The sequence below is a fragment of the Colius striatus genome, chromosome 7 (assembly GCF_028858725.1).
Source record: "Colius striatus isolate bColStr4 chromosome 7, bColStr4.1.hap1, whole genome shotgun sequence".
In the NCBI taxonomy this organism is placed as follows: Eukaryota; Metazoa; Chordata; class Aves; order Coliiformes; family Coliidae; genus Colius; species Colius striatus.
In genome coordinates, this window is record NC_084765.1 from 28,538,479 (window position 1) to 28,564,493 (window position 26,015).

A 26,015-nucleotide genomic window follows, 5' to 3' on the forward strand; every position below is an offset into this window, starting at 1 on the left:
TCCTACGGCGGCGATCTCGGCTGCCGCTGGCCCGGCGGCTCCTGCCGCGTTCCGCCACGGGGTTCCTTGCGAGAGCCCGCTCTTGGCCTGGGTGCAGAGCTCCTGCCGCGGCTTCTCCGCAGGGTTAGGCGCGGTGGCCCGGGGCCGCGCTCCTGCTGCGGTCGCCGCCGGCTTCTCGGCACCCCATATCTGCGTGACGAGCTCAGCCTAGGATATGGGTGCCGACTTCAAGCTCTGCTTCTTTTCCACTTCACCCAGGTGTCAATGCCATGCTCAGGAAGGTGGCGGTGGCTGCTGCCTCCAAGCCCCACGTGGAGATCCGCCAGGATGGAGACCAGTTCTACATCAAAACTTCCACCACAGTCCGCACCACTGAAATCAACTTCAAAATCGGGGAGAGCTTTGAGGAGGAGACAGTGGATGGACGAAAGTGCAGGGTAGGAGGCGAGCTGTGAGGGGAGAGTGTGTGTGTGCATGCATTGTTACCAATTTCTTTGTAGATGGGGCAAACACATCTGCTGCCTATGTCCCCAGACCCTTTTTCCAGAAACACTCTTTGGGGGTTCTTGGTGGCTGCTGCTACTCTTGTCCCTTGTCCAATATTCTGCCTTTTGCGGGGTAAAACTGAAATCTGAAGACAACAGAGCGTGTCAGGTCCCAAAGGCAGAGCTAGAGTATCTGCTTGCTGTCTCCTTGGCTGGCAAGCTTTTGTCCAGCACTTTTTACTTTTCTCTCCCCTGGAGATCTCAGCTGCAGTGAAAGTTCTCCCCAGCCTTTGTCCTAGATGGGAACATGGTGGGAATGGGGGGGAGCAAGAGAGATGTCAGGAGTCAGGATTTAGTGCTCAAATCCGGCACACCTTTTGTCCTAAACTGAATCATCAGAGTTCACAAGCAGGACTGCAGAATATTAGTATTTTGGGATGAAATCCTCTTTCTTTCCCTTTCAAATGCATGTCTCAGTTGGCTGATCAGATAAGTTTTCAACAGTGTAAGACAGAATTTCAGCTAGTGTTATACCAGCCATAATTACACCATCTCCTTGTGCAGAAGTGCACTAGAGGGCGTTTAGTGGGGTATTTGGGGCTTGATTCTGTGTGTGAGCCCCTGATCTTCTCCATTTGTAATAATTTCTATGGAGGGAGGCTTACGTTGGCGGCATCTGACTGCTTTCTCCCTGGTGGATACATGGGATCTAAGATATTGGAGAACTGGGCTGTGATCATAGCTGTCTTTTGAAAAGTTATCAAAAGCATGTTATCCTTTCCTCAGGCACTTTACTCTCACACTTAGAAGTACATATTCTTGAGCCAGCTTCTGAGGCCATGTGCACCACTAAAAACTCAGAACTTTCTGTCTCGGGTGCAATTGCTATGAAATTAAATTTATAAAAAAGAGAGGCAGATTCTAAGAGTCAGTGAACTTTTAGAACATCCACTTGATTTCTAGGAAGAGTTACTGTGTATTTAGCAGTTTGTTCAGGAAATGTTGCTGGCTTTGCCAATTCATCTTGTTTGGCAAAAGTAATATTTTAGTGTCTTCATGCATAATGCATGTACAATAAATGTGACCCACCTTCTAGACAAGGATTTATTGCTGCAGATGGAAAAACAATAATTACGGCTGTAAGCTATGAAAGTTGGAAAAATGTGAAAGAAATGTGTTTTGTGAAGCAGTAAATTTTTTCCATGTGTTGGAAATTATTTATAGTCCACTCTCAGGAATAAGTTGTACTGCTGTGTGTATAGATCAAGATGTGGCCACAGAGCAGAAACTGACAGATAATAAAGTAGTATTTCAGAATGTAATTTGCAATATCTGGCAAAATTACTGACTGGTGATAGATTTTTATATACTTTATGAGGTGGAGGGTTTTGTTCCGCCAACTAACTTGATCCATTGTTCACAGAGACAAAGAGCGAGTCATAGGTAGTTGTACTGCAAGGCACAGCTTCTGTAACTGCCATTTGAGATGGCTTGTTGGCTTAAAAATATTGTTTTGAAAAAAATCTTTATAAACAGATAATTTTAAATCAAAGTAAATATTTTTCCCCTTGGACAGTCTGAGAAATGTTAACTTGAATTTATGTATATATATGCACACACATATATGTATATGTATATGATCACAGACTAATGAATGTCTCCCATGTGCTAGTTATAAAGCGATTACTTGCACATTCATTACAGGGTATCCTGCACAGCTGTTCCATTACACTATGGAATAGTAGTTCAGTGCTAGAACTAAAGGCAACAGCCAGGATTTGCCTGTTTGTGAAAGCTAAACAAAATCCTATGGTTTGTTTTTTTTAAAAGTTTTTCAGTGGTTTCCTAGTCATTATTGAAATGCTTTGAAAATGCATAAGGGTTTTTCAATCTCCAGACCCACAGCTTTAAAAAAGTAATATTGCAAACACTTGAATCCTGACAAAGTATCTTGAGTTTAGTTGTGATTTAATCTAGTTTGTTAGCACAATAAGTGTTTAACACACAGTTAACTTGGCACAGTGCCACGTAGCATGAAAGGTCATAAGTGACAAATACCATATTATTTAGGACCACAACATGATACATAAGATTGTTTATGCTTTTAGGCAAAGGAGGCTCTGTAGTGATAAATAATGTGTCAGGTCAAACTGCATGTGTACAAAGATGCTTGGGAATACTACATTATCACACGTCTTTAAATTATACTTTTACACATCAAGCATTTTATGAAAACCAGGAGGCTTTTTAATTTGTAAGCAAATGTAGATTCATTGAAAAGACACATTTACAATTACCTTGTTATTAATATATCCCTATTTTCAAAACATCCCTTCACACCTTGATTTTTATTTCACCACTTTCCACTGATATCCTTTTCCCTTTGCGTTTATCTGTCTGCTTCTTTACTGCAGCAATTATTCTCACTACTGCTCATTGTTGTCACTCTGCCTCATGCTGCTGGGAAATTTAATTAATGTTATTCCTACTGGTTTTCTTGCCTGCAGAGTTTGGCCACCTGGGAGAATGAAAACAAGATCTCTTGCAAGCAAACTCTTATTGAAGGAGATGGCCCCAAAACATACTGGACTCGAGAATTAGCTAATGATGAGCTGATTTTGGTAAGAAACTTGAACCCACTCAATAGATGCACCATATTATCGGTTTTTTGTTACCATATAGCATGACTTACTATCTTTCCTTACTTCATCTTACTTTCCATCTGGAAAACTACCATTTCCACAATCTTCTACTGTACAATTCATGTATAACTTTTTTCCTTTCAATCTTTTTTTTTTTTTAAGAACAAATGCAGATATCTGCAGGTTCTCACATTTGATTGCTCTAACTTTTGCCGTACTTCCACTGGTAGAATAATCAAAAGGGGGCCACCTCTGCTCCTTAAATTCACACCACCACCAAACAATTTGCTTGATTTGTTGCTGGTTTTATCTGGTGAAAGTACAATCAAGGCATTTGACCTTATTCCAGAGAACTGTCTTTTTTAGGCATGTGCATAATGTTGCTGTTTTTCCGCAATCATATGGTGGATAGCAGGAAAGATGTGGCATATTGTTAGCATGCTATAATCTCATTTTGTTTAGGAAGAATGTGCAGTTCCTCCCCATCTGTGCCACCTTCCCTAATTCCTTGATCATCTCTGAATCTGGTTCAGAATAGCCTTCACGAGCTTCTCATAAATACCCTGATTGGCACATTTGCTGTCAGCCAACATCCCCTCACTCCTGTGTGCCCTTCATAGGGCAGGATGGTTACTATAGACATTCTGAGCTGCACCTCTGCAACTGCCTCATCACCTATGCCATGAATCATGTGCAGCTTATTTATTTATATGGTATGTATTTCTGTTAAAGCTGAGTTCTTTTCATTGCGTCTTTCCCTTGTAGTTCCTCTACAATATCCAAAATTGGATAAAGACACAGTTTCTCTGAGGTTACAAGTAGCACAGTTCAGCTTGAGTTCAGAATCATTTTATTGCACATGTTCTTTACTAGTGAATTATGGATAGATAGTTGATTAGACTGTTACGCCTCATCAGTTTGGGCATGAAAGACAGGCTGCTGGAGTGACGTGTAAGAAAACATCAAAGCGGGGAGGTTTTGTTTCAAACTACCACACTAACTGAACCTCTGCACTTTAAAAGACAAACAAGCTCCCCAGTGTTTCCCTAAAGCAGTTGGAGCTCTATTTTTAAGATTGCATCTTAAACAAAACCACAACTCTAACCTAACCAAGTATAAACAAAAAGCTCTTAAGGTGTTAATATTATTCCAGACATCTTAGAACCGTTCACCCACCCCTTATGAGGAAGTGAGTTAACAGTGTTTCTGTTGAATGAATACTCTGATTCTAGATAGTTTCTTTTGACTCAACCGCTGGAACTCTTTATGTTATCAAGAAACTTTAGAAGGCAAAGTACTTTGATGTTTGCTTCACATCTTTATATATTTTTCCATCTTTCTAACAATATATCGCTGTAGTTTACGGTTTAAGCAACACGTAGTGGGGCAGCTGTTAAATTAAGTGGACTGCTCTAAGCAAAGCAAGAAAACCAGTCATAATACAATTGCCTCCTGCAATCAGCAATGTGAACTTACCCTGCTGGGAAACAAGAATCAGGTTGATTAAGAAAAAAACAATTCAAAGGTTATAAAGCCACCCAACTTTTTTCTTGTGTAATACAGTCTGTTAGGCTTTTCTGAATTTTTATTTTTCAAATTAGGATAGCAATTAGAAAATCATCCCTCTCATTAAAATATTTCCAGTTATAGGAACTCAGTCACAACTTTCACTAATTGTTCTGCTGCCGTTAATTTCCTTGTCATTAAAATTTTTCTTATCTGTTTATGTTTAGATTCATAATCATAATCATTCATAATCATTATGAAATCGTTCATAATCACTTCCAGTCATTACTTACTGTGTGTAAAAGAACTCAAAGTACCTAAAGTTTATTATTGCAAATGCTTCTCTTAATAGCACTGATTAGGCCATTTCTTAGAAGAACCATCTTATTCTTAAGCTAAACCATTAACAGAGCTTAAGTCCTTCAATATAAAGCAAGCTTACCTTGAATCATTCTTTCATTGCTTCTATAACCTGCTCCAATTTATCTATTTCCTTTCTAAACTATGAACACCAGAACTGCACATACAGTTTTCCTAGCAACCATACTACCACCTGATGTAGTGGTGACTTTATCTCCCTGTTCATGTTTGCAATGATTCCAAATTGCAGGCAAAGACTTTGTTAACTTCCTTGGGAACTCATGCGTAGCTGATCATGATCCCAAATAATTTTTTCTGGTTTCTGATTCCCCAGACTGCTCCCCTTCCACTCTCCTGTAAGGTGGGACTATGTTCTTTGGTTGCAACATATGGTTTTACTGTGCTCATCATGAAAACATAGTGTTTGCTTCCACGAGATCCAGATCGTTCTCTCTGTCTTTTACTGTTTAATATGATCTGTGGTTTTGTTCTCCTACCTTTTTTTCTGGAACATAATGGCTTCTTTTGCCTTATTAAATATTAGAACATTACTTGGTTAGAACATTACTTCAGGACAAATATTTTCAAGCTCCCTATGACATTTAATTGGAATGAATGTACACATCTTTTATGTATGTATGTATGTAAAATATCTGACACCTAAAACTCATGAATGAGATGTTTCTGGGAGTAATGGTGGTGAGGTATCTGGTCCTTTGGAGAAGTTAAGATGGCCAAAATGAACCATTCTGGGAGGCAGCAAAAGCATTCTATTGTTTGGAAGAAGACAGAAGAGGGTAACAGAAAGCTGCATTTTCTTATCAGAGGCCATCAATTTTATAACTCCAGAGTGTTCCCTCCAGACCATTATTTGGGCTTTGAAATATAAACTACCTGAAGGGATTGGCTGAGGTATGTTCCTCAACTATAATAGGGAAGAAAATAGGAATAGGAACTCTTAGTGAGAGGACCCTTTTGATCTCTTATCTCTCAATTGTGTTTGAGTCTTCATCACTCTAGTGAAGAAAGTTTAAACTTAGATTATTTTATGCTTGGATCTGAGTCTGCAAACCTCCACTTACATCTTCTTCAAAACTAAGGTCACAGTGTGAAGAAGATCTTTCTTTGTCTTCTCCATTCTTTCTTTTTCCACCCTCACAGGTTTGTTAGAGTCCTTTAGGTCCTGAAATACATTCTCATTCACTTTTGCTGCCCATATAACTTCAAACCTCTAACAATTCCCATCTTAACACTTCTCAAACCTCCCTACTTAACCTAAGAAATATTTTATATTCCTTTACACTTTCTGGTGTGCTTTGGTAAGCTTTCCCAATTTCCATTCTGGCAGAGACCCTTAAATAAGCAGAAAGAAACCACATTCTTGTGACTTTCTGGATATCTGCAGCTGGGAGGCTGTCTTTTCTGGGGTGGTTTAGGAAATCTGTAACGCTGATGCATATTCTGAGTTTCTACTCCTGTTTCACTGCCCAAATAATTTTTACAAAAAGTCTTGAGTTTCCTTCTTAGCTATTACATGCAGTCGCAGAAGAAATGAAGAAAACTTATACCTAATTTGGAAAAAGTTGCATGGAGGAATCTAAACTGTGTTAGACTAAGGCACGAATGGAAAAAAGGCTTGGGGCAACAGGCAGGGGGTGAGGAATGAGTTTTACTCTGCTAATACTGGCTGCATAAATGTTGGAGTTTTGTCACGTAATTTTGTTCTAATATGCTGCATTGCTAAGGGGTCCATTTGATTATGACATTTTTCTAGTGAAAAGACATATTTTTCTCCCCAACACAGCATGTTAAATAAAATGCTTTTGTTATCACATATAACAAAAAAAAAGAATAAGTGTTGAATTGTCATGACTACCACAGAGCTAAAATAGAAACCATATTACTGTATGATTATCAATCTTTCCTGCACCCTGGCAGAAGTATTCCTTATGTTCTTCAAAGATACTACCTTGAAACAATGTGATGGTCTTCCATGTCAGATCATGTCCCCTGGTACACAGGTGCTGGGAACAAACTATTTAGTTAGCAAAAGTTTTCTTTACCTTCAGATGCCATTTAAGTTTACCTTTACTTCTTAGCTCCTTGCAGCATGGAAAACGAGATTACTTTGATTAGTAGCATAAATAATATTTGACTAATAAATGCCAAATGTAAGTCTACAGTCCTGTGAGAAAAAGAGTCCTTTCAGGTGAGTAAGGGAGGAAAGATCAAGCTCAGCTTTATAAAGAAGGTGCTGTGAATGTATTAGAACATCACAACTACTTTCACCAGTGCTGTTTATTCTAATCCCATCTGATGCATTTGCTGGGATTTTAGTGCTGCATTTTTAGAAGTACTAATGATGTAGATTAAAAAGTTATATGGAATATGCAAGCAAGGGAGGGTGAAAAGGATAGATCCCCATCAAAGTCCACATATTTTTTTATTATATCTTTAGACTCTACTTTATTGTACTTATAAGACAGAGAGAGAGTCAGAATATCTGTATTTACAAATTCATAAACTATACTTGGATTAGCACTTGAGCAATCCAAGATCAGAGTATAACACAAAAAATACATATTTCCTTTACTTGTCAGAAAATTAGGATCAGGGATTAAATCTGTGCTTTTTCTTCCCCTTTGTACTCTGTAATGTTTTTGCTGTTGCTGTGTGTTTTTGTCGGAGACATTAATGAGCTATCAATCACTTTTGTAAGTCTGAAGAACAAAAGGTCTGCTCTTTACAAAGTTAAAGGATGGTGCTTCCAAATGTCAGCTATTCACGAGAAACATTTAAATTCAAACTTTATCTGCATTGCTGCTTTCATGGCTACTCAAGCCTCTATAGATTTTAGTTTAAACTGTAACACATAAACATTTTTAAATGGGTGATTACTGAAGAGGGGCTTTAAAAACAGCGTCAGGCCACATTTTACACACTTCATGTATCACACAGAGGTTCTCAGAATCAATTATGGCAAGGGTCAAGGATCAGAACATTAGGGAGGTTTCAAGCATGGTTTCTATTCTGCATTCCCTCCCCAGAAAAATCATGCTGTAGTTGATTAAAACTGGTGAACTGTGGAGCCTAGATGAGTGAGTGAACATTTTTTTAAATGATATTGCTAGCTCCTAAAATTACACTTAGTAGGTAAGAAGGATCAATGCAGATTTGAAAAGATACTTTGCAGCTGACTGCTGAGTTTTTTGGTGTGCCTAAGCCATGTATTGAACAATGTTAAACTACTCAACTGTTTCACTTTTCTAATTTTTGGAGAATGATCTTTAATAAAACCAAGCATCAAAAGGAGGATCTGCTTATACTGAATTCAGTGAGGGCTTTTGCTGCTGACCTTGTTAAAGCAGCCTTGATAAAAGTTAGAAGCCTGTAATAATGTATATATATCTTACACGTAGCAAGAGCAAAAATATTATAGAGTACAAAAGGGAAGAAAAAGCATAGATTCAATCCCTGATCATAAAAGCTCAGAAGCTTGTAATAATATGTGTGTATGTGTATATATATATATATGTTTATAATGTATCTATAAGGACTTAATGCTTTAATTTGCTGTTTGTGACAAGCAGATTTATAAGAAGGCTTAGGGATCTGCAGCCCTCATCACTTGTACAGCCTGGTCTGGGTCACATCACAAACATATAAGCAGAAAATGAAGCCAAAGCCATTTGCATCTTAGGTACACGTAATTCTGCATATAGCCTCTTACAATATCAGTTGGAACTTAGAGATTTGCTATGTACTGGCTTTCAGGACTACTACTGGAAGATACCACTGTCTAGTGTTCTTACCTTTGTTATTCACTTGTTACATGACTCTGAGAAAACTGTACAGTGTAACAGCTCTCAAACACGAATGCCAACATTTAAGTACATTGATAAATGACCTGATTTTGCATCGTCCTGTCAATGGATATCCTGCAGAAAGTGACATTTTATATTGGTGGTTTGCTATTAATATCCAAACTTGAAAGTGGAGGCTGTGCTTTCTGTGGCTACAGCCCTGTAATGATCAACCTCTTTCATAAACGTTATGGGAGTCAGGGAGAGAAGGGAAATGTGCAATATGCCTTTATTTTGAAAATTTGTATCTTTATTCTGAATAGCATGGAAGTGTGCACTTTTCCAAGGATTTATTTAAGTAATATCTGCTCTTCTCCATTTGTTGACCTATTGTGTCTTCCTTTTGCAAGCTACTTCTGCATGTTGGTCAGTCACGAACAGATAACTGGGGATTTCTGCATACACTGGCAGAAATGATCTTTCCAAGGTGATTGTTTCAGTGACAGTCTTCTTAATTATACTGTGTGCTCCACTTATTACAAAGTCTCCTCAGCAAATGTTTACAAAGAAGGCCTTCATAAAGCACATTAACTCATGCAGTAATATATTACTGCCCTGTAATTCTCTTTTAATCTCTAATGATCTCAGTGGTCATCAGATTCTGAGTGAGCTGAGAGAAGCCAATTTATTGGATTACCCCTCTGTGCAGGGCTATGTTGGCAGTGTGCTTTTGGACTCTTAGCTACAGATTATGGCAAGCTAAGTGAAGAAAACAATTCTGTAATTTGTAGTCGTTCCATATTTAAAATGCTATTTTTAGCTTTAGGTAGAATCCTTGCCTTGCAGCATTTTATAAGTGGGACCTTTGCAAGCTGATGAGAGGTGGTGTTTTAAAATCCTATATCTTCTCATTAGATTTTAATTGAATTTTGGTAGTGTTTGGTAGTGTTGCACTTTTATTAGTTGCTCTCGTGAAACTTCACCACCAAATTGCCAGGATTGCTCACTCTCTTTCATTACGAAGTTCTACTTCTTTGGGTCATGGAAGTGTTTAAAGTCTACCTGTTCTTACAGGAACTATGACTTCTTCCCAATCTAGAGCTGGAACTATAGACACTAAACTGCATCATCCTACCCCTGAATACAAGGGTGTAATTGTAAAGACAGTAACAGCCTTTTGATTTGGATCTTCCCCCGAGCTTGGGCCCAGCTGTACATTAGACATTTCTGTGAGTAGCCACAAGAAAAGGAATGCAGCAAGTTTGAACACTTTTCTCTTTGCTTTGTTTAGCAACATTTAGCAGAGTTTTATCAACACTGCTAGTAAATTACAATAAGATAAGGAAACATCTTTTACATAAGTCCACATTTAAACTAGGTACATAACTGGGACAATCAAAGCCATGTATTTATGTGCTTCCATATGGAATTAGATCGCTAATCATCTGAATGTGTATAAGGTATAAAATCTAAGTGCTAAAAAATGCAGCTTAGTTCTGAAAAGGATCAGAGGCCATATAAACTATGATGGATCTTCAAGGAAAGGATATTTGAGAAGTGACCAATGGCTTCATGGTACTCTAGAGGAACTGTAATTGGGCTTTGTATGAATTTTATCTCTTTATGATCCAGATTTAAAGACACTGTGTTAAATTATAGTGGTTTTTCCACTGTTGTGTTGCAGAGAATGACAATCCTTGTGTTCCTTTAGAATGCCCATGTTTTCTGCACTTAATTTTTGTCCTGGCAGAGCAATTTGAATGCAGTGGTTTGCCTGAGATTTTCACGAGTCCAGAAGTTCAGCTGGACCTGGATGTTGGAAGTACAAAATGAACAGCTATTGTGCTTTGTCACAAGCGTGTCAAATTGTGATTCTGAGTGCACAACAGTCAATCTGTGTACATACAGTGGACTTACTGCCTCTGCCACACATTCTGGATGCACCCATACTACTGAGCTTTCCCAGAAAGTAAATATTTATTTTTTTTCTTCCTGTACAAATCTTTATTTTCACACTCCCTCCTGTGAATCTTGCGAGGACATTGCCAATCAGACTGCACTGATGTCTTTGGAGCAAGTTGTGCCCAGGAGCACAGTCCCAGAACTAGACACTAGAATTTCAGAGACAGACCCACAGTGGCACCCTAGGACAGACCTGCAATATGGATCACATCTATTTCAATCTACTCTTCACTGCAGTGTTCCCCCTCAAAACAACAGCTGAACCGTTGTGAAAGTAACTGCTGTAGCACAGGTTTAGAGGAAGGAATTTGTCTCTTGATTTCTCCCAAAGAATAAACATGAATTTACTTGAGAGATTGCAATAGCTTTGGCAAACTGCTGCAGCAGCCTTTTTACGTAGAACTGGCTGATGTGGCACCCACTCACATCAGAAGATATGGTTGCACAGTGGTGCAGCTTGAGCTGTCAGACGGGCTGTGACAGCTCTTGAAGAGCACCACACAGACCATTTTGCTATTATTTGTGATTTGTGTTGAAATAGCAGTGAGGGACCCAGCAGTGCTTGAATGTACCACAGAAAAACAATCCCAGCAACCTTCCAGTCTCCACAGATAGCCTTAAGCTTTGGATGATCTTGACTTAGACTCGCTTTCTCTGGCAAAGTTCTTGCCAAAATAATTTCTCCCTTGTCTATAATTTTGGAAATGTTGAAGGAAGCCACAGTAAGGGTATTTGCAGCTGGTGCTGTGGGCAATAGAGAACTGTGTGCATCCTTTAATGTTTGTTTTTAGACATTTTCATGTATAAGCTAAAAATGTAGATAAAGATTGATGGGATAAGCTCTTTATATGCATAAAAATAAAGCCTATTACTAACAGACTTTTCTCCTCAATAAAGTGAACAAAATGTAAATCAGAGTCCTTTCAAAGAAATATTTATCAAAACAGGCATAGAAAGCAAATAAAGTCCAGCTGAATTTTTGTCACACACTGAGATAGGTCTTAATTATCCTTTTCAGTGAGACTGTGGCAATTACTGCAGCCAAATGTCCTACCTCACAACTTGTTAGTCGTGAGCTCAAAACTGTCTGTCAGTGTAGGTGAACATGAAGGGTTTTTTTAAAGTTAGTGTTTCCTCACTTGCACTCATTATTTCTTTCATGTTTAATTGCTTGCTTAGATTTTAGCTTGCCAGACCTGAAGTTACATTCAAACACTTTGGAGTTTAGGTGGCTTTCTCAAAAAACTACCACAATCACTGTGCTGCCTAAATGTCCTGATTATCTGTACTGTAATACTGCTGTGGTAGAATTGTCTTTTAGTTGCAGAACTAAAGAGGGATTTTCAAAATGGAGGCTTTCAGATGCATATTACATCAAGGGTCTCATGTCTGTAACACTAAGTCAAAGTATCTGGAAAACCAAGGTACTCTGAGGTACTGAATCTAGTAGAATTGAGATGATGAGACATAGCCTGTAGTAAGTTAGTGACTTTCAGATGAGTAGTCATCAAGCATTTGTGAGATCTCATAGGTATTTAGTCATGTGAAATGAGTTCGATCTCCACTACATTTTTCTCTGTTATGTGCCCTCATTTCAAACCCTAACATAGTAATCACATTTGCTAGTTAAGATCACAGTATCCTGAAGGAAGGTTGTGATTGACACTGCCCACTTCATGGCTTGGGAGAGAGGGTTTTGGTGTCTTAGCACAATGTATCAATGTCTTGCATCAGCATTATGTTTACAGGCTATAGGCGTCCATTCGCCTCATCTTCAGCATTGCTCCATGGACTTCATACTCTGATTTATACCTGTAAACACCAAAAAAACCCTTTTGAACGTGCCATCTGAATTCCACCCTCAGCATTTCCAGTTCAAAGTGCTTCAACTGTTTCTAAATATAACAACAGTACATTCCAAATTCTCTTTCTTGTCTTGTGTTTATTCATATGCATGCCAAGAAACTATAGAAAAAGAATTTTCTGCATCATTTGTCATTCTGACAATATTCATCATGCCTTGGAAAAAAAGGTCACTTACATCACATTCCTCTTCCAAAATGTCTCCTTTCTTTACTCTCTTCTGTCAAAAAACATAGAAAAATGTATTTCTGCTGTAGAATTAGCTACTACAGTAAAAATAACATTAAAAGATGGTGTTAAGTATTTGCTGGTTCCATCTCTTCTGATTTATTTCTGTTTCTTTTCCAGACCTTTGGTGCTGATGATGTTGTGTGCACAAGAATTTATGTAAGAGAGTGAAAACATCAATTTACTTGTCACCTGGGATGAAGCGGAGCACTGTGAAAATCCCCAGTACAATGAGTATCTGTGTGTGCTGTTACTAATGCGGTGTTGTATGTGACAGTGTGTGTTATATCCGAACCCGTATCCTCTGTTAAGTGTATTTTTCTTTCATTTTTGATCACAGACACTATTCCTTCCCTCTTCTATGCCACCATTTTTGTGTCTGCTTTGTGTTTTGTAGTTGTCACTTGCTAAGGTTTCATCAATTATTAAACTTATTGGGCATAACTCACAGGCGTTTTAGGGTGTTTTTAACAGAAAACCCAGCAGTACTTTGGTTTGGACTGAAACGCTTTTTACCCTCGGTTGAAATGAGTGTGGAATTTCACTGCTCTTGGCTAGCACTATGCTGTCAGGAAACACCTCCTAGGGCAACACAAAATACAGGAGAGCAAGTGAATTGCAAGGCTGTTGGCAGAGCTGCAGCCTGCTCTCTCAAACTCAGAGCTCCGTTTCTTTCCTTCTTTCTGTCCTATTTCCTTGGGAGAGTGGTTGAGGAACAATTCCTGTATCCTGTGATTGCTGGGATTGTGACTAGGCAGAACCAGGCAAGACAAGGAGAGATCTTTACCCTCTTTCCTTCTGCGTCTCTGCAAAATGCTCACACTTTCCCTGTTGAGACACTCATTATGCAAGTACAAAACCCAGTTGTATCTACAGGACAAATAACAGTGTGATCATGACTAGCATTTGTTGTCATCACACCCAAGCACCTCAAGCCCAGTCAGAGAGCCAGTAGAATCTGTCAGTCTTTACTTGTTTGGGCTATAAAAAGACAAAGCTGAGGAAAGCTGCTTTTCTCCTACCTTCTCACCTGCAACAGAGGGAACTTCTGATGGCTTCGGTCTCCCTTGGTGTTACAGCTCTCACTTTTGGTGACTCAGTATTTCATTCTTTGAACAACTAAGTATTTCACAAACCAGGGCCATAGCTGAAGAATGAACAAAACACCAAATTTATTTTATTTATTCAGGCTCAAAGTTCTGTTCACTTTCAAGGACTAGATTCAAGCTGAACAGACATTCCTTTAATGAAGCAGAAAATCTTCTGTTCTTCAGCCTTGGGAACACCTGGAGACTTAGACTAGGAGCACTACTTATTTAAGTGCAATATCTAAGCTTACCTGACCAACCTGCAGCCTTACAAGAATAAGTTATCTGCTTCATGTTACACAGTCATAGAAGATTTTTAAGAGGTTCAGTGTTAGAGCATATATCCTCTTCACTGGACTGTGCTCATTCTGTGTTCAGAATGGGAAAACAGGTCCAACTCTTGATCTTCTAGGGAAGTCCATGGGAAATAAATTACTTTGTCTCTTCATCACTCACATAGGTATGCATGGGTATGCAAATCCCCTTTGACAGAGTTGTCAAGCTGCTATGGAGAAATCAGCCACTTGTTCTTTGTATTGCCGCATGAGCTACAGCAGCACAACAGGAGAGAAACAGATGATGTTTTCTGGCTCCACTGTTCTGAAATGTCACACTTTCTTTCTCTGCCATCAGCACCCAAGAGACAATATTGCAGTTGAAAAAGGAGATCTTTCGCTTCCATGCTCTAACCTTAAGCTAACCCCTGTTTCCAAGGCCCTGATTCAGTTGGTACCAATTAAATACACTGTATGTTATCTTACATTGAAGCATGGCCTGAAATGAGTTCATTGTGGTTTGAACGCAGCTACCTCCTCACCCCATAAGAATTAAACCATAAGGGGGAATGACAGTAGTCTATCTTTATTTTCTGTCTCTTTTAAGATTCAAATTAAAATAGTTGGGTGGGGTTTTTTTCCCAAAGAAATTCCATTTCAGGAGTATCTGGACCTGCTTGTGCAATCAGCTATGCCAAAGGGACTCCATAAATGGTGCCAGGCTGAGCTAACTCAAAGCTTCTCAGTGATGCAGACAAAACTCTGTCTTGCCACATCAAGGCTGAAAAATAAATAGCAATGTGTTGCAGGACATGCTGGCACATGCCATATCCTACACCAACAGGAGCCCACCAGAGTGCTTTGCCTTCACCTCACAGAAGGTGGGTGGTTGATGTGGTGGCTGGTACAAGCTGATGAGGCAAGAAGTGGAGCCAAAGCCAGAAGGCAACAGGGTTCTTTTGCCATTCCAGAAAATGCTACTCTTAGCAATTACTTTTCCTGCCTATGTCTAAAGCAGTCCTGATGCAGGGTTTGTGAGGGTTCAGCAAAGTATTAACTGAGCACATTTAATGGAAGCAGTGATTTCTAGGTTTCATTTCTAGGAAGGCTCATGCTAAGCTGTTGTGCTTCTCAGGCAAATATCCTTCAGAAAGCTTTCTCATCAACTGGAAAATACCAAGTCAGTTTTCCATCCAGTTGGCAACTACTGTCCAAGCAGTAAAGCATGAGCTGTGTGACTGGGTTGTATAGGTTATGATTAAAAACAGGCTCTTGAGATACGAGCTACTCTGCATAACTGGGAACTTTCTTCTTCCAGGATTGAAACTGGTCCCCTAAGATTCATTTGCAGTCTGGCATGACAGAAGTTCGCTTTCTTTAATAATTTCAGCGTGGAAGCTTCACTACTTGACTGACTTTCATGGAGTTACTTTAGAGTTACTGGTGCATGGGTAAATTTATATGAACAGAGACTAAAATTGGTCCAGGGTGTTAGTTTTATGGCTCATTATTGAAATTGTGCAAAGGCCAAATTGCATTTTATGAGTCTTCCTGGATTTAAAAGCTCTTCAAATCTAGGCACACAATGATTTGGAACGATTTTACTGGCCAAAAGCCTTGCAGTTGTCTTCTGGCTTTCTTTGCTGAGCTTAAGCTCCTTTGGGAACATGGAAGTTGAACAACGCCAGGGTGGCCAACAGAGACGGTTTTATCCTTTTGTGTGTGTGTGTAAGAAACCATGAATTCACCCCTCCCCAGATGAGGTGAAGGGAGCAGAATAGAGTTACTGTAGCTGGCATTCACAAAAACTTAGTCTCACAATGTCTGAGTGTTGAACAGCTGCTTAGCAGAATAGGGACTTCCATAGGCCAAGGTACCAGGACAATGAAGCACCTAAGGGTTATAGACAGGGTTTGTTGATTCCTTGGTAGTACATGGATATCTGAAAAGGGCCCCAGGGGGTTTGTAGATATAGCCTTCCAGGTTCAAATCAGAGACACTTTCTGCATCACTGAGTCTTTTCATCAGGTCTCTGATGGAACAAGCAGTGGAGGCAGGGACAGAACCTGGGTCAAAGCTCTGTGTATCAGTGAGCAAGCAGAAACTTCCTTCCTCTCATGCTGCTCTGTTCTCATTAGCACTTTGTCACTTGACCTGGAAGCACTCAGCAGTTACAAGCATAGAATGGTGACCAACATCGCTCACCTCTATCTGGATGGCAGCTGATTGACCACTCTATGCATAACCACTCACTGCACGTCTGCTGTCTTGCAAGCCTCTGCCTCAGAAGCACACGTTGGAGCATTGCCATCGCTCAGTGGTGATGGCCAAATGACTTTCAGGCTTTGTTGCTAAGAAGTTTCTGACCGTATAAATGAATGCACTAGGGAACTCTTCCCTGTGAGTTTACTGCATACTACTATTTATGTTTGAGAGTGTTTCTCCACATAAGGCTGGCAGAATGCAGGTAGCTACAGTGAAGGAATTTTCCTCCCTGAAATCTAAAGCCTTTGTCTTGCGGTTGCCTAAACAGTCCAGCTGGTTGAATGAATACAGTACAAGTGAGTACGCAGTTGCCTAAATATAGGTGCCTGTGGCTGTTTTACATGTCCTATGTATCCAGGAGGTCTGCATAAAGCTGCCTCGTAACATAGGCATGAGATCTGTGCTTTTTTTTTTTTTGGGAGGCAGCAGCAGGCCAGAGACAAAACCCGAGGGCCTCACAACATAGCTGGCTGTGATTAGGCATCAAGGAGAGTGTGGCCAGCAGGTTGAGGGAGGTTCTTCTCCCCCTCTACTCTGCCCTCATCTGGAGTCCTGCATCCAGTTCTGGGCTCCTCAGCTCAAGAGGGACGGGGAAGTGCTGGAGAGAGTCCAGCACAGGGCTACCAAGACGATCAGGGGACTGGAGCATCTTTCATGTGAGGAAAAGCTGCGGGAACTGGGGCTGTTTAGTCTGGAGAAGAGGAAACTGTGGAGGAATCTCATTAATATTTTCAAATATCTAAACAGTGGATGTCAGGAGGTTGGGACATCACCTTTTTCTCTTGTATCTAGTGGCAGGATAAGGGGTAATGGAAAAAAGCTGGAACACAAAAAATTCCATTTAAACATAAGGAAAAACTTTTGTACTCTTCAGATGAGGGAGCCCTGGCACAGGCTGCCTAAATGGGCTGTTGAGTCTCCTTCTCTGGAGGTTTTCAAAACCTGCTTGGATGTGTTCCTGTGTGACCTGATCTACGTGGACCTGCTTGAGCAGAGGGGTTGGACTAGATGATCTTTAGAGGTCCCTTCCAACCCCTACCATTCTGTGATTCTGTGAACTAACTCCCAACCTATGTACCTAGAGGCCTGGGACCAAGCTGTGCACTGCACTGACCACACTGGTAACCAGCTGCTACAGCAAGATAAGGAAAGGGTTATACAGATGTCTGCAGCAACTTGGCACACATGTAACATTTCACAAAAACAAAACTTCATCACATGAGTGGAAGGCTAGAATACAGCAGGCATATTCTCTGCCCTAGGGCAAGAGAAGTTCATTTTAGGATTTTCCTTTGATTTTCCATACTTTGTTCTTATGCTGCTTTCATTTTTTAAAAAATGGGTTTATTTTCTTTGAGAAAAACAAACATCTTAACCAGTAAACAGATCGGGCAGTGAAGTTGGATTGAAAATAATCTGCTTTGGGAAACCCAAAATATGAAAAAAGAAATCTCAGCCAGAAGTGTGATATTGCATTGAACTACTCAGTTCATACATATCTGTACCACCAACAACTATAGTGTGGGAACAGAGCTGTCCCTTTGCACACTGTATGGTCTGGATAGTGCTGCTTTAGCTCAAGTGATCACTTTTTGCATTCTTGAGTGCAAAAAGATCTGTTTCTGCTGACAGGAAGCTCCAAATCCCACATGGCTGCAGAATCTAGAGTCTTTGAATCCTGATGAAATATGTGCTGTCTGAGTACTGCCATGTCAGAAACAGAACAACCTAAGGTGTTCTGTTTGATATTACAGATGGCTGGCTGGCTGGTTAAGAAAAAAATGCTATTATTAATAATGGAGCAATAGGTGGGAATACATGTCATAGTGCTTTTGGCTAATTTCTTCAACATTCCCCACATTGCCTCCCAGAACATGAGGCAAGTTTTGATCAGAAGCAAAAAAATCCCACCAGGACTTGAAATTTTAGTTTACTCTTACTTGACTCTTGCTGCACTCTGTTAAATCAGAGTGAAGATCTGAAAGGTGGGATTTTGTCTTGTATCTCTCATTCTTTTTCCATCTGAGAGCCTGCCAGTGATGCTCCACCAATATAACCCAAGGCAGACACTCAGCTTTTTGCCATGTTCTCAAAACAATTTTTTTTTTCAGCTAATTTGTTTTAGAAGCTTGAGTATGATTTGCTGTTATAATTTTATGTATGGTCACACATGGCAAACAGAGGCTTGAAACTGTTTCTGCAGCAAGGCAGTACCACAGTCTTCTGCTAGATACTGCTATCTGCCACACAAACCAACTGCTGGCTGGCAGAGGCAGTTCAGTTGCTCAAGCAGAAAGGAGGTGACAATCTGGGTGACTGACTGAACTACAGATTTCTTAAAAGGCCTCTAGATGTGTATCTCAATCTTCACAAGATGTTCATGTGGAGCTGCTGGACTGATTTCAGCATAGGTCTGATGAGTTCACAGAAAGTTTTCAAAGGGCCGAAGCTTTTGTGTCTAAGTAGCTGCCACTGCTGGGAGATAAAGGTGCAATTGGAAATCAAGCCATCCCACAAAAACTGCAGATAGGGACAGGTACAGCTGGTCAGTGCAAAGGTCCTCTCACTTCCAGTATCCTGTGCCTAAACTGTTGCCTGGAACATCTGGGAGCCTGCAGATCCCTTTAGCAGGCTGAAAGACAGACAGCTAGTCTGCCTTCAAACCATGCCTCTGAAACACTTCTATGTGCTTCTATGCCATTCATTCCAATTGTGTTCCACACACACGCAAAAATGCCAGGACCTTTCTACCCCAAACAAAAAGACCAAGGGATGTATCACTTTTTGAAATGCACAGAATTCTTAGCGTCTGGGGTTGGGCTGAGACAGGCAGTGTCACTGAATTATACAGCAGTTTTGATGACCAAGGACTTAGTCTGCCCTCCATAAGTAAAACAAAAAGTCTGCTCTTCTTTTGTGTTTGGCTTCTATTCTGCCCTGTGACACAAATCCACAAGATGGGAGCTTATCTTAGCAACTCTGGAGAAAGATTAGTAATTTAAAACAATCTTGATGGAAAGCAATGTTATCAATGTTACTCAGAGAGGCCTTTTGAGCATTAATCTATTGTCCATGACAATGCTGAGATTCTGGTGCTATTAAGAGGTTGCTGATTGCTGAAGCATTTTCTTTCCTTTTCTTTTGCTGCAGTAAGAAGATAAATGTTCCATATGTGAAAGTTTATGTAAAATTGACACTATGCCATAATGATGCATTGTGGGTCTGAAACATCTAAATAATGATATTAATTTGCATATGATCCTCCATAGGATGTGCCAGGACATCATCAATGACTGCAGTGAGAAGTCTGTCTCTGAAGTAAGCACCTAATAACTCTGCAGGAGTTTTTAACACTGAGCTTATGCAGTATGTGGCAATGCTGGAGACTGAGAACATATTGCAGTTATTACAGAGCTTGAAGTCCAAGTTCTTTTAAGACACATCACTACCAATGTGCTTTAATCAAAAGTATTTTACTGAAGTAAATTGGAATCATCTGGACCTGACTGGCATCATGTTCTCTCAAGTGTGATTTATTTCCTAGTTCCTTTAATGAACCTGGTATCAATACTTTGTGATGAACACAAAGAACAATCAGTAAGGATCTGTGATGCTTTCCATTAGCACAGGTTATACAGAAACATTGTGGTTGTTGCTTTGTTGCAGCAACAAAGAATCATCAAACCAGGCCACGGGACAGCTATGGGAATGGTCAGAATGTTGTAAAAGGACCATTTTCAGGGACTTCCTTGCTATTGTTTAAGTAGCAGGAGAATGAATTAATTAACGGATTTATCGCCAACATTTCATCCTGCAGGAAAAAATATGTAAGAAGATACTCCAGGACATGGAGTGGGGGACATCTTGCAATGTTTCTCCTAACCCCATAGCCAGGGTCTGATGCAGTATGGACACAAAATCACATTTTCAGGAAAGGGAAGGTAAAGGCAAGAAAGGTGCAGTGTGTGAAATAACCACCATGTCAGAGTGCCAGTTTTCACACAGCACTGGAAGTCATAGCTAAAGATGAACACAGTGCTCTCTTACCTTTCTTTCAGTTTATTAGAAATTGACCATTTTAGTTCAAAAGTTATTAATTTCCATCTGACTTAAAGATAGACAAATGGCATGACTGAAAGACTTCAATCATGGGAAACCAGGTTAAAATACAATGAGAGATATACAGCTGACACAGTTTAGTGACAGAAGGGAATACTGTAAGTTCCTGCAGGAAGAGTGAACGGTACTATGACATGGACTGTTGCATTATTTTCCCAAAGCTTTTTCATTTTACTGTGTTGGTTGACACCATGGCACACAAGATTTTCCATACAAAATTCAAACAGCTTTTTGCCCTCTCACCACGTATAGTATTGTGTGCGTTATGACTGCGTGTGTCAGTGGGGAACACTGCATTGTACAGAAAAGTTAAATAAATCTCAAGTATAATACTTGGAACCATTGAAAGGATTCACAATAAAGCTCTGAATCTGTTCCAAGGTAGGGAGGATGAGAGAGGAAATTTGTAACTTTTTCTGCCATTTTTTTTTTCTTCTTGAGTTTGGCTGAGAGACAGAATTTAATACTCTGCCATAATTAAAAGCCTGGGAAGAGCATCTTTGTATGCTTTTGAACTTACACTCATTTGAACAAATTGCTGTACAGCTCCCTAAACTGTTTGACACTCGCCCTTGTTGTGGCAAATTGTGGTTACATCTACTTTTGACTGTGATGTCTGGTGAAAGACTAAGTTGTTCTCTACTAAGTCTAAACAATTGTATGCGCTAAATGCTTGCAGTAAGTGCAGTGGCCTGTTAAATTAACCTTGAATTTATTCAGGATATGTTAATTTTATGAATACTTTTGAATAAGTAATTATCATTTTGCCTGAAGCCTGGCATTTGGATGCTGCAATAATTAGGGTGCCCATTAGCTAGATTTTATCATCTAATAACACAAAGGAAATGCAGAATGGAATTGATGGGTGAGGCCAAAAAGTTTGTATCTTGAAGAAGATACTGGGATAATAATTTAAAAGACACATCTCTATGAGCAAGACAGGGATTAAATAGTTTGTGGAGCTGATTGACCAGTGACAGGGTTACAGAGGTCCTCTACCAGACAGCAGCTGTCACGGCAGGGTGAGTGGAGGCAGAGGCAGGCGGTGGCCCATGGAGGTGGTTGGGGGCCGACACCGTGTTGAGTACAGCATAAGGATATGATGGCAGCCCACTAACATGCATCTAGTAAAGAGAACATAAGCTGGTCATAAATAGATGAGATCAGCCCCAAGGAAATGATTAGAAGCTACAAACATCCTGGTGTTCACTGTCTGGGAATGGCATGAATCTCCCTCTCAGTTACCCAGTCCCGGAAGGTGTACATTCGCTCTGTTATACTGCAATCTGAGCAGCAATTTTGAGCTCATTCCTATGAAGCTGCATTATTGCCTTGCAAGGATATTGCTACCATAGCTACATATGTAAAATAAACTCTTGTCTCTCTAGTTTGGGCTTATGTTACCAGTAGAGTCCATTGAGTCTCTGCACTGTCAGAGTTTAGTTTAGTATTGCTGCACAGAAGATGAAAGGAACTAGCTGGCTTTGGAGGGCTATCCATGGAAATAAAGTGTGAAAAGACCTATGCTTTACACAAATACGAGACATATGCAGCACCAGAGTAGAGAATGGTATACACAGAGCCAGTGCCAATCAGCTGACCAAACTAACTTGCTTTTGGTCAAGGAAGCAGCTCTTGTTCCTACTCTGCCCCTGCTTGGCCAGAGTTAGTGTACTGGTTTTGGCTGGGATAGAGTTAATGTTCTTCACAGTGGCCAGTGTGGGTCTGTGGTTTGGATTTGTGCTGGAAACAGTGTTGGTAACACAGGGATGTTTTAGTTAACATAGAGCAGTGCTTACACAGAATCAATGCCTTTCCTACTCCTCACTCCACCAGCAAGTGGGCTGGGGGTGCACAGAAGGCTGGAAGGGAACACAGGTAGGACAGCTGACCCAAATTGACCCAAGGGATATCCCAGACCATGGGACATCATGCTCAGCATATAAAGCTGGGGGAGAAGGAAGTGGAGCTGTTCATAGTTACGGCTTGTGTCTTCCCAAGTCACTGTTCTGGGTGATGGAGCTGCTGTCCTGGGACGGCTGAGCACCTGCCTGCTCAGGGGAAGTGGAGAATGAATCCCTTCGTTTGCTTTACCTGTGCACATGGCTTTTGCTTTCCCTGTTCAACTCTCCTTATCTCAACCCATGAGTTTTCTCACTTTTACTCTTCCAATTCACTCTCCCATCCCAGTGGGGGAGAGAGCACAAGCAGCTGTGTAGAGGGAGATTAGTTGCAAGGCAGGGCTAAACCACAACAGTCAGGATGTGCCTTTCTGGGTGAGTCTAGGAATAAGGCAGAGGAATGTAGGAAATGACAGGAAAGTGAATGGGCAGAGATTTCAGCTATGCTTTACTAAAGTGTAAGATGTTTGTGTGGGACACACAGATGCAAGACTGTCTCTATATTTAGCTGTCTTACATAGCTCCTTCTCTCCACCTAGTCAAGGCCTCGGTCCTACCATCATATTGAATACTGCTTATTTGAAAGCAATACAGTTACTTGCTCAAAGGCTGCTTAGCATGTGTTGTGCATACACACACACACTCTGCCCTGGAAGATCTTGATGCTAGGCTGTTGAGGGAAACTACTGGTGTGGGCATAAGGAATTTCTTTTAAGGTTCATTTATAAAGTGCCAACTGCACTTCTGACTACAAAAATAGCAACAGTGACTTTTATATATATGACTTTAAGGGCATAATTTGTCTTATGTTGGTATAACAATTACTGTCTTTTCATGCTTAGTGTTGCAAGAATAGCCAGAAGCTATTCAGTCTGCATGAAGCCTGCACCAGAGATGTTGTATTCTCTGTAATATGTGGTAAAATTCTCTATTGTTTCTGGAAATCTTTGTAGTTTGAATGCATTATTCTGCTGTCTCATCATCTAATGCATGATAAACTGGATATTTTTTACTATTGTTTTATAAAGCTATGAAAATGAAATAGCCTTTTATTTTATTTGGGCAACAAAGTGATTTATGAAAAGACAGATCCACTTCCCTGCTGGGAAGTTCATGTGTGCTTTAAGTCCCAGAGCTGACTGCAGGCTGAGACAGTGCTTTTCCTGTAGTTATTCACCATGTATATTATTGGAGTGCACAGGAAAACCAATCCCCTCTACTGTCCCAGACTCTACTGTGCTAGGTGCTGTATAAAGATAGTTTGAGGACCTCCCAAGCTTCAGTTTCAATAGTCCTGGGAACAGAAAGACACACTTTTCCTCCCCACAGGGTTCAGATGGTCCACATGCAGAGACTGGCATCTCTTGCATTTTAGTGGTGAGCTGGGAGGACAGAAGGAGGATTATAGCAGCACAGAAAATACATCATTCACATAGCCTTGCTTTAGTGCCCTCCCTCTTAGCTCTCTCCACACCAAGGCCTTCATCCAGATCCACACCGTTTTCACTTCACTGGGTTCTTGGCTCAATCTGTGCCGGGGAAACACTGGTCCATCTGTTGTGGGAATGTGTGTCTCAGGACAGCCCTCACTTGCATGAAACTAAGCTGTGCTCAGCTTTAATCTGGAGTTACAGCTGAGCGCATCCAGCTTGGTTTGGGCAGCCATGATTGCTGGCTGAGACCACTTGGCTTCATCTGGTGAAGGGTAAATGACTGAATGGATGAAAACAGGACTTTCTGATTGCCAAGGCACTTGAATCAATAGGGAACGCTGCATGGTACTACATGTGGTCTCCATGGACCCCATATAAAAGATGAAGGCAGCTGTGACCTTGCTTCACCACCCTTGCCTCAATCAATAGCTACCAGCTTTTAAAGTCCCAAAAGGTGTGATTAGGCCTCTGCTGCATGAAGTTAGCATTTCCTACCATACAGCCCATTGTCCTGACTGAAAAGACCTAAAAGCCCTTATTCTGTGAGGGTTAATGACCAGATGTCCCTGGAAGGAGACTCATCAGCCCTGGCCCTCTGTGCCAGGAATTACTGCAGCTGACTTCATTCCCCTTTGCATCTGTGTCTTCAGTGGGCAGCATGGAGCACTCTACTTGAGTAAATGAGTGTATACATGAAGGAATAATCCCAGTGATGTCCTGGGAGGGGACTTAAAAGAGAGTTGTGTTATTCATTACTGTTGTGTGGAGGATGCTCTTAGTCTACAAGAGGAAGAATCAGAAGGATGCAAACTCAAATCCTTCCATACTTGGGAGTCTGATAGTCTGTATTTCAAGTCTATATATCCAGCACTTTGGAGGCACCTCTCTTATGGAGTAAGTGCTTGCATAAATGTGATAGTGCCAGCAAAGTTTAAATCAGACTGTCTCCTTGTGATAGCAAGGCTTTAATAATGCAAAAACAGGACAGTTACATTGTCTGTGTGAAAAAAAGTAAGGACACATGTATGGTTTGCAAGAGCAGATGCTTCAGCAGCTTTAACAGGAAGTACAGTTTGAAGAAATAAATGAATAAATCAAAAGTTGCCTCATACAGAATATATGCAAGCTGCACATTTAGTTGTACTAACGTTGATACATCATTCTCAAAGGGCCATTTCAGTGTCACCATTTTAATGCAGAAATCCAACAGTACATACATCAACTTAAATGGGTTCTTTGAGCAGCTGGCGTGCTTTCTTGCATTTTTCTTGCACTCTGTCTCATTATTGATCCCAGTGCTCAAGAGGCTGTGAGGATATCTCACTCTAAGGAAAACCCTTTACTGGTATCTTGCTCTCCACATGGTTTATTATTGACTGTATGTTACTCCCCTCAGGCAGCACAATTGAATAGGGGATTTGGTTAGCACAGTATAACCAAGATATGTGGTAATTACTGGGCTGTCATTATCAGTCTTATGACATGTTTTTGCAGTTGTTAATGAAAGCCTTTCTCTTCCTTTGTATGTTAAAATTTGGGAAAAACTTTGATCAGCATTTATAAATCTCTGGCCCCTGTAGCCAGCAGCAGCTTTACATTTAGAGCAAGAAAAGCCCTGTAAGTCTTTGTTCCATAGGTTTTGCTCTGCAGGTGAGTCTATGTGTAAGGAGAGTCATTAAGGATTTGCTCATCAAGGACAAAGGCAGAAATAAACTTCCACATGCACAGAGTATGGAGCACAGGCTAATCCAGTCATGATTCAGTTTGACTGTGACTGGAAGATTAGTTTCCTCTGAAATGCCATCAGAAAGCATTTGCTCACAATCTAGGTCACAGCAACAAAGGCTATGGGAGGGACTGGCTGAAGGCAAAAGGAGTGAAGCTGAAATTACCTATGTTTGACAGCTGTCTATGTCTAAGCCAGATGTTTGCAGTGGTAAATACTCTGTGAGAACAGAGGTCTGTACTCATGTAGACCCTGTAGTGGGAAGAAACTGAATTGCACATTTATTTAAGGCTCACAATGACCTCGTAACTGTCTTATCTGTGCTGTTGCTAAAAGTCTTTGCTTCTCTTCAGGCTAAA

General features: G+C 40.5%; 1 protein-coding gene across 2 annotated transcripts in view; it reads left to right on the plus strand.

The window, feature by feature from the left end:
• The window catches only part of CRABP1 (cellular retinoic acid binding protein 1), a 39,843-nt gene extending 26,634 nt beyond the window's left edge, over positions 1-13,209 (plus strand). For both annotated transcript variants that reach the window (XM_062000075.1, XM_062000074.1), the window contains exons 2-4: positions 259-437; positions 2,993-3,106; positions 12,970-13,209. In XM_062000075.1, the coding sequence (XP_061856059.1) occupies positions 270-437; positions 2,993-3,106; positions 12,970-13,020 (333 nt within the window). In that variant the 5' untranslated portion in view covers positions 259-269 and the 3' untranslated portion in view covers positions 13,021-13,209. The remainder of the gene's footprint in view (positions 1-258; positions 438-2,992; positions 3,107-12,969) is intronic.
• The last annotated feature ends 12,806 nt before the right edge of the window (positions 13,210-26,015 follow it).